Source organism: Penaeus chinensis, chromosome 21 (genome assembly GCF_019202785.1).
Source record: "Penaeus chinensis breed Huanghai No. 1 chromosome 21, ASM1920278v2, whole genome shotgun sequence".
NCBI lineage: Eukaryota > Metazoa > Arthropoda > Malacostraca > Decapoda > Penaeidae > Penaeus > Penaeus chinensis.
Window position 1 is genome coordinate 4,891,521 of NC_061839.1, and position 10,000 is coordinate 4,901,520.

Genomic DNA, 10,000 nt, shown 5'->3' on the forward strand with positions numbered 1-10,000 from the left:
ATATATATCAGCCCTGCTGCCTCGGGAATCTATGGGAAAACAAATAACAACAATAATAACACCAAAAAAACATATTAAACTAACCTCAACCAGTTCTCCATTTAAAGGAAATTCTGCTAAACTCACAGGCTCCACTACTTCTTGTTTGATGCTTTGAAGTACCGTCTGGTTCTCCTGGGGATAATGCGTGGGTCCATTATTCAAGAGCATATGAAGGTAAGTTACTTTAACATACCTTCCATAAAGTAATATCATCCAGCACAAGACTGTTGACTCATAGTATGTTTGATCATAGTCAAAGGTAAAGCAATTTGTTGTGAAATTAGACATGCAAAAAAGTGCCGAGTCAAGTGCCTATCACCCTAAGGCATCTTCAGTCAATTTCAAACAATAATCATGAGCACAAGGAAGTACCTCCATATAGTACCTATTCTCCGAGCAGAGACCATATATGTGTGTTTAGGGCAAAAAAATTTGGTCCACTTTTTCATGACACTGTCTTGAGTATAAAAAGTAAAAAACAAATTTTAAAAATTAGTTACAAGCAAAGGCAGTATATGACAGCTGTGATAAAAAAACAGAATTACATCAGCATCAGTAAAGAAACAAAGCAAGTCATTCCACTTTGTTATCAATTATAATTTCATAAAAAATTTAAGGAATTTCTTTGAAGATGTACAGTAGTCTAAGAGGAAGACAGTAGTCACTGACAAATGGAGCAAAATTGGTCTAGTGTGATATCCACTTTCAACAGCTATGCCAGGATTCTACAATGACAGCATCAGCTGAATACTTAAAAGATATTAAATACATACAAATAAAGACAGGCCAATAGAGACAAATAAATAAGAGGTACAGCCAGCTCAAAAGGTTATAAAATTACCTAATGGTACAAGTTCTTGATCCAACTTATGCATGTGTATTTCTCATTACAAAAGTGTGTGACAGCTTGCATAATAACAATTCAAATATTATAATATCTCTAAGAATTACTGGTGATCACAAAACATTTAACACCAGCATAAATTAGTAGGAAGTACATGATGCCTATGTTAACTAAATCTTTAATTTTCTAAATATGTGTTTCAATGTATGTGATGGCTGCTTATAGAAAATTATTCAAATATTTTAAAAAATCAAGATTTTTCAATCAAATTGATTGAAAAATCTTCTTGGTGACGGAAGGAGGGGTTGCATAGGAGCAAAAAACAACTACAAGAGAGGATAAATGGAAAAGGTGTAAGAACTAATGACCTGAACCTTTAAAATACTGTCAAAATATAGACATACTTACTTAGGCCTTATTTCTTAAACTGAATATGCATTTATCACCATTTTTAAAGGTTAAAATTCTCTGGTAATAAGTTAAAATCAATTAAAGCATAAAAAAGAGAAGAGACAGCTGAAGACGTGGAAGAGGAGAATGAGGAAGGAAAAAGAAAACCCACCTTTAAAACACTGAAGATGACCAAGTCCAAAAGAAGCATTAGTAATGAAATACAGTACATTATGAAATACCTGGGATGATACATCTTGAGTTTAAAACAATCAATTTCTGGCTCCAATCAGACTTTTAATTAGCTATGTCTACTTTTTACTACAGGTATAAGTACATTTTAACTACCAAACTACAATACTATTACTACATCTTTGCTCTTACAGTAAGGAAAATATAATTTTACTAGTCTAAATACATATCCCATAAGCACAAACAGATTAACATTTTTTTGACAAGAACCTGAACCTGTGTTTAAAATAGAAAACTCATGCCTGACTGGTCCTGCAAAACCATACATCCAAATCTGGTTGGTGATGTCATATCTAAATAAAAGTCTTTGATAAGATTGACAGCTCATTTTTAAACGATTTCAATCTTGCATTCACTTCTTAATGGGCAATTTTCCCTATATAGTCATTTGTAGTCAATTTGAATGAAAATCTCTGATGGTATACACATGTGTTTGATGGTCTTATAGACAAAGTTTGAGACCTTCAGACGTGTTAGTTTACCTGTTATAACTTTTCAAAGTTATATATGTAAATATAAATCCAGTATTAGAAAGCCTACTCACACACTATCATTAATTAATCAGTAATGTAATTTGGACACCTAACCCTAAAATCTCAAACAAGATATTAGTTCTAAGTGTGTTAATTATTGAAGACTTTTTTTTAATTAAAAATATTATGTTCACTGGTATAAAACTATAGATATTGTTAGTTCTGAGAAATATCCTTGTCTGAATTTGTAGCCTTTTTTTCCAAACTCTCAGGTGATATACTGATTCTGAATATTGGTCTAACCTTTTGAGAGAAGTAGAACGAATCGACAAAATTATAGTTTTGAAATATGGGCATCTAAAGATTTTTATCAACTGTTATCACCTGTCACATCAAGATAAGTAAAAATAAGGTACTGTTTTTGTGTTGCCATGCAGTGACTTTAGTAAAGACCACATGTAACTTTAAACATTAAACGAAGTAAAGGAGGAGGATAACTCCTTAGTGTAGGGAGGGGAAGAAGAGTCTCTGTCAATGAATGTTAAATATCTGCTGTAAAAAAGGCTGGTTGGTAGCAAACTCGGGTCAGAGGGCAGTGAAACAGAGTGTATCTCTCTTACAAATGCTAGCCTAGCACTCCTCATCCTACTGTCTCTCTCCTTCTGTGAGTAGTTGCCAGAGAGAGCCCAACATCTCATACCAACTTTACGAAATAATAATAAATAATAAATATCCTAGAAATTATGTATAACATGGAACTAATTAACTAATGTTAGCATACATGCGTGTCTAAGCCTCATGCCCTCTGCCAGGGATGAAATGATTTGTCAAAAACCATGTTTTTCATCTTAACTTGTTGTCATACGAAGGTTTTATCAGATTTTATATGTTTTTCTAATACTATTCGGAACATCACCATTATATGTAATATATGTAATATATATATATATATATATATATATATATATATATAAAACACACACACACACCATATAAAGACACATACAACATACTTGTTTATACACTCATGACACTCACTCACTCACTCACTCACTCACTCTCTCTTTCTGTGTATATCAATTCATTAATTACTAAATAGTTTTCATACCTGCAGCAAAATCACCAAATTCTGAAATTCTACAAAAAGTGTGCATTTCATATCAAACACACAACAGCTCTGCTCTGATAGGGATATATTTCTGAAACTGCTCTCTCACAGGTTACTGCCTGCATTTCCTAATACATGGTATTTATGTCTAGCTATGAAAAAAATAAATATACTGCATTATAATTACCACTTGTACTTGGCTTTCAGGGTGGTCACTTGTATTCATGAGGCCCCTGATCCTCAGTTCTTGTGCAACTTCTAGTAGCCGGTCAAAGTCCTTGCCATGCACTTCCGCCTGGCCGAGATACATGAAATCAAGCAACTTCTCTAGTGCCTCAGAAGGGATACCAGCAAGAACAATAATGGGATGTTTGGCGGGGGTGTGCTCAAAAAGCTCTTCAAAGTATGAGCTGCACATGGCCAGGACAAACTTGTGAGCTGGATAGTGCTTCTTGTTGCAAACTAAGGTCACATCTGCAAACTGTTCCTGCAAGAAGAAAGCAAACATATCAAATGTATGATCTTTCCTCAATACTCTCTTAATGGTAAACTGTCTCTTCTGGGGAAAAATATTAACAAGAGAACCATGAAAATAATATATTGATAAGAATGGGGGGATTACCTTACTAAAAACAAAAATAATCTCCCACCTTATCCCAATACTATCAATCACCCTTGTCTAGCACATTCACTTAGTATTTCAATCCATCTCACCTCTTCTGTCCCTCTGGATGCTACAGTATAATCCAAAATACCTTATAATACAATCCGAAATACCTTATAATATAATCTAAAATACCTTATAACGCAGAGCTGTAATCACTCTCTGGAGAACTTGCAGGTGATCAGTCCATGATAAGGAGAAATCAGATTCCTCGTAGTCCTCTGCCATGATCATACGCTGAAAGAATGCTGTTATTAAGTTATCTTGAAACTGCTTGGCTTTGTTCACTGCTTGACAAAGACACTGTTCTAAAGAGATGATGACAAACATTAAAACAGAAAATGTTTACATCTGAAATTATTGTAAAACTAAGCAAGGAGGAATGTAATGTATACGTCTTTGAATATCATGAAATACTTGAAAAGCCAGGCTAGAAAGCTATCACTGCAATGTCGATCTTAGGAACAGCAAGGTTATTACAAGTTGCTGAAAATTAGAATGCTTATATTTTGAATTTAACGAGGGCTTTATACAGTCTAATAAACAGCTAAGATATTAGAAAGTACCTTTTTACTAATATAGTCTTCAAATCAAAATTTCCTTTGGGAAATATAAAACAGAATGTATAACACAACAAAGTTATGTCAAAATTTGTCCATGAGAATATCTCGCTGAATACAATACCTTTTGGTGATCTTACAAAATGGGTCTACATTTGCTCGACCCAATGTCTGCGGGTTTATTTTTGTGAGTTTTGTTACATACAATGCACTCAGCCACCATGGAGTCAATCAGTTGGCCCTAGTGACTACACCTGATTTCCCATTCCTTGAATTTGCAGGAAAATGTGTTTTTCTTTTAATACTACTAATATTGACATAGTTATCACTTTTATTGATATTATGATTATCAAATTGTTATTAAAATATTAACAACATCAACAATAATAAAATAAATAGAAACAAAACTTTCAAAACCTCAGGGAAAAGGGTAAACAGGTAAACAGTAGAGGGAGAGGGAAGAACAGCTAAAGGCAACTAGCTACCTTGAACCTGGAAATAAAGAAAGGGTGTAACACCCCTTTTGAGCTGACTCCTTGGTGACTATGCACTTGTAGAGCCATCTATGTGTAAAGACAATAGATGAATATTTATTACAGTGGGAATGGCACTGTAGTCTTGCCACTCGTGCTAATTGGGTTAATGACTTACCAATAAAAGCACATGAGCTGGGCTAATGATACTGGTGTATATTGATAGCTTAGACCATGTAGCAATTACTTACAAGAAGTGTTTCTTGTCATTTACCCTGCATTAGCTCCACTCTTGGTTTGGGTAATGGCGAGGAACATGGAGTACAATAGCTATGCAAATCAATTAGAAGAAAAATAGAAAGATACAGAATGATTTAAAGCTATGACAGTATATCTTGTCTGGTAACAATTGAAAAAAAAAATCAGCTCCACCATCTATAGCAATGACATTCAGTTGCCATGGGTCTCTTGACTGCAAAACAGTGGTGAATTACACTAAATAGCAAAGCATGGAAATATAAAATATGCATTAAAAGTAGTAAAATATACTAAATAATGCAATGCTAATATATGCATTAAAATGTTAATATATGTATTAAAGATATGTAGCCAGATAAATGCTGTAACAAATATACCTGACATTCAATGGTTGTTACTCTCTCTGGCATTGATCAATCAGCCACACTTTAATGGTGCATGTGATAAGATTATCATCCATACATTTTGTGATAAATTTTTCCATAACATTCATCTATTCCCCTCAAGCTTCATGATATTTTACACCAACAGTAGATATGAAGATTATTATGATTGCTAGAAGTGATTCTTTTCACAACTGAAATGGCACCTGTGGTAACAATAATGGCTCTGATGGATAGCTTAGACAATGGTACTAATATATAAATGTTCTGTTATATATTACCTAAATTTAACATAAACAAATGTGGCATTACAAATGTTAATGTTTAGGTACAATTACCATTTTGTAGCTAATCACTATGCATACCATTTTACCTGAAGCAGACATAAACATTCGGATTAACAATCTAATATGGAGGTCATCTTATACAACATAAGTTCCTACTGCCATTATTTCAAGTGAAAATCTGGCACCAAAAGTATAGAGATTTGGTTCTCAACCTGTACATCTCAACACACTAGATCCAATAAATTAGAGATTATGGAGTGATTTCTAGTAGCTTGCACATTTCAAGGAAATACAATAACTGCATAAATGCATAACACAATCATTTTCTATATCAATGGATTTAAGAGCTGGTGCATTGCAGAGGTTGGAGGATATATTTTTAGTGTGTTGCCAGACTGCAAAGTCTGAGAACCACTGCTATAGAGGAACATCCAATTAAAATGAAGATCAAACTCTTTACTTCCCTTTAATGACAAGTGTCATCTTTAACTGGAAATATATTTCTTTAGCAGTGGAAATACTTTACTTTGGTATCTTTTGGGGAAAACTGATCTCTCTGTTACTGATGTTCAAAATTATTATTAGCTATTAGAAAAAAATTATCACCACAATACATATATTTATCTACATTATGGCAATCTAGACCTTGACTGATTTCTTATTAAATTATAATTGCCAGTGGTATAGAAACTCTATATTGCCAAAATAAATGTGATATCCACAGATGCTTACCACACATTATAACTGGAATTGAGCTATAGCTACATGATGCAGCTTAGTTTGCTTTTACTGTAGCACCAAAGGCAGTAATTGGAATAGATTGGTGTCAGGTGATCATCACTGGCAAAAGGCCTCTACCATGTAGGCTATATTCTAATAAGAGCTGGCTTGTAGACCTGATTACTTGATAAAGTGCTAATGTCATAGCAATGGCCATCAGCAGACACTCTAATGGTTCCCCTGGAAATATATTTGATATTTGTAGATTTTGTTACTATCATTTGAATATTACTACCCTAGTACCATATATTTCATGCCCTGGGAACATTCTGTACATCTACAGAAAGCTAATATCCTTCCAACAAGTATAGTCTAGCAAGAAAGAGCTTGTAGACTTCTGGCAATTTTTTCCTCAAATAAGGAACTAGCTATGGGTCTACCTTCCTAGAACATAAGAGATGGAGGTCTGCTTGCCTATGCTACAGCAACATAGATACAGAAGCTGTGGTGGCCTGCTTAACAACGTGCAGTGCAACATTAGCTTTGAGTAGGTTAGATTACAGTTTTGATTTCCAAAGTCAATTTTTTTTAAACAAAAGAAAGCCAAGAACTCATGATATTCATAGGCTGATCAAACCTGTTTTCCCTAAACTAAATTACTGTCTGTTAATATTACCGTCAACTTTTAATGCTACTTCCATAAAATGAAATATTATCCAATCTACCAAGTGGAACCATTTTCAATCAAATATTCTGTCTGGGCATTATGCATCACTTATTCGGTGTTAATTGAGAAGTTCACCCTGCAATTGTTTTTGTAAACATCACACCTGTCCAGTCTAAAGGGGTTGATGTTGTCAAAAGTGTGAGACCCACACATGCAAACAAATATTAACATATTAGAAAAGATGGTATGGATGCACTAAATCAAGGCAATTTAAAGATGATATTCTTATAGAGGACAAAAAGATACGGTCATTGTTACAAGAAATAACCTAAAGACATGAACGGTAATGCCACAATTAAAGGAAAAAGATCATGGAAAGTACCGCTCACTGACTGAGTTCACTCGGTGCTCCTGAGTTTCTGCCCTACCTTCCTATGCACACCAAGGTGAAGACAATGTCTGCCAAGTCTACTACAAACAAAACTTACACCTTCCCCTAACTTACACTAGAACACTTAACCCAATATGTGTGGGATTTTTCGGTGGTCCGCCAAACGGCTATTTTCATATGGGCTGCATCTGTAGGGATGCCACCTGTGGCATTGGTGCTATGCCACTATGGCATCGAAGAAGATGCCACAAAAAGCAAGGGGTTAAGAGCACATAGGCCTACATAAACAACTTATAGCCACCCTCACCCTCCTTTACTCCCCCAACGACCAACACACATATAAGCTTGATATGCACTCACTAACAGCACTCTACGCTTCAATTAAATGGAGACTGAGATTATTTGTGAAGAAAATGGTATACTAAGTATCCTTGATTGTTGAGCTATGCCATACAAGACAATAGCTCATATTTAACAATAAGTTGTCTATTCCCCATACCACCCACAGATAACTGGACCAACACCCCCCTGTAGTTGGCTTCCAAGGACTAAAAGCGAGTCAAATAACCACACGAAAAATTGTCTAGCCAACAGAGCTCCGATGCAAAATTGCTAACGACTGGCTCAGCCATTTACCCTGAACTCGACAACAACCCAAGAATATAACAAAAACCGCAAAGACAGCTAATACTCGTCACATCACACAGAGACACTCCACACTTTACCCCCAAAGAAAGAACACCCACACTGCCTCGTCTCTAATATCAAAACCAACCAGCTATACTCGCCTCTCACTTACTCTCCAGGTAAGTCACCTTTTAAATCTGACACACAACTCTTGCTAAAGGATGACATGAGCCAATTACCTCATAAAACGCCAAAGAGATGCAAGCGAGATGAAGCTGGGTTTGTTGTGGTACGCGTGCTTCCCTCTGGCGGCCGCTTGAGGAACTACGTGGGAGGCGATTTAAATTTATTCTCACCGTCCTTTATATGTAATTTTTTTGTTATCAAGATTATTATCAGTATCTCTCCTCTTCCTTCGCTTCCTTAGCATCAGCATGAGATAGTGATAATGAAAATGATTATGATAATAGTCATGGCATTAATAATCATGATAATAATAATAATAATAATAATAATAATAATAATAATAATAATAATAATGATAATAATAACAATGATAATAACAATAATAATAATAATAATAATAGGAATAACAATAATAATAATAATAATAATAATAATAATAATAATAATAATAATAATAATAATGATAATAGAAATAATAATAATAACAATAATAGTAATAATGATAATAATATTAATGATATCAATAATAGCCATGACATTAATGATTTTGATAATAGCCATGGCATTAATGATAATAATAATGATAATAATAATAGTAGTATTGATAATAATAATAATAATAATAATAATAATAATAATAATAATAATAATAATAATAATTATAATGATAATAAAAATAATAATAATAAGGATAATAGTAATAATAATACCAATAATAATAATAGTAATAATGATAATAATAATAATGATTTTAATAATAGCCATGACATTAATGATAATAATAATGATAATAATAATAGTAGTATTGATAATAATAATAATAATAATAATAATGATAATAATAATAATAATAATAATAATAATAATGATGATGACTACTACTACTACTAATGATGATAATAATAATAATGACAATGATAATGATAATAATAATAATAATAATAATAATAATAATAATAATAATGATAATAATAATAATAATAATAATAATAATAAAGATAATAATAATAATAATAATGATAATAATAATAATAATGACAATAATAATGACAATAATAACGATGATGATGATGATGTTGATGATACTATTATTGCTACCACTAATATTAATACTAATAAAGATAATGAAAATAATAATGATAATAATAATAATAGTAATGATAATAATAATAATGATAATAATAATAGTAATAATAATAATAATAAAGTGATGATAATAATAATAGTAATAATAGTAATAATGATAATAATAATTAAAACAATAATAATAATAATAATAATAATAATGATAGCAATGATAATAATGATAATGATAATAATAATGATAATGATGATAATAACAACACTGATAATGATAATAATAATAATAATGATAATAATAATAATAATAATAATAATAATAATAATAATAATAATAATAATAATAATAATAATAATAATAATAATAATGATAATAATAATAATAATAATAGTAATAACAATAATAACAACCACAAAATTGATGGTAATGCGTGCGTGGCCCGGGAGGCTGTATAATGTTCGCTTATATTCCTCCATGCACTGTTTGTATATTTTTCTCTCAAACTGCCCGCTTCCCCGACCTTCCAATCTGGCCAAGATGCAAGCAGAACTATCGCTTTTATATCATCACTTCGTCATGTTTGTTTTTTTCTCT

The 10,000-nt window shown here is 32.3% G+C and overlaps 1 protein-coding gene across 1 annotated transcript in view; it reads right to left on the reverse strand.

Annotated features, from left to right (window-relative positions):
* LOC125036719 (zinc finger and BTB domain-containing protein 24-like) overlaps positions 1 to 8,443 on the reverse strand; it is a 13,232-nt gene extending 4,789 nt beyond the window's left edge. Inside the window, exons 1-4 of the mRNA XM_047629555.1 lie at positions 8,379 to 8,443; positions 3,909 to 4,010; positions 3,297 to 3,596; positions 85 to 174 (exon numbers count right to left, since the gene is read on the reverse strand). Coding sequence (XP_047485511.1) covers positions 85 to 174; positions 3,297 to 3,596; positions 3,909 to 4,007 — 489 coding nt within the window. The 5' untranslated portion in view covers positions 4,008 to 4,010; positions 8,379 to 8,443. The remainder of the gene's footprint in view (positions 1 to 84; positions 175 to 3,296; positions 3,597 to 3,908; positions 4,011 to 8,378) is intronic.
* Between the last annotated feature and the right edge of the window lie 1,557 nt (positions 8,444 to 10,000).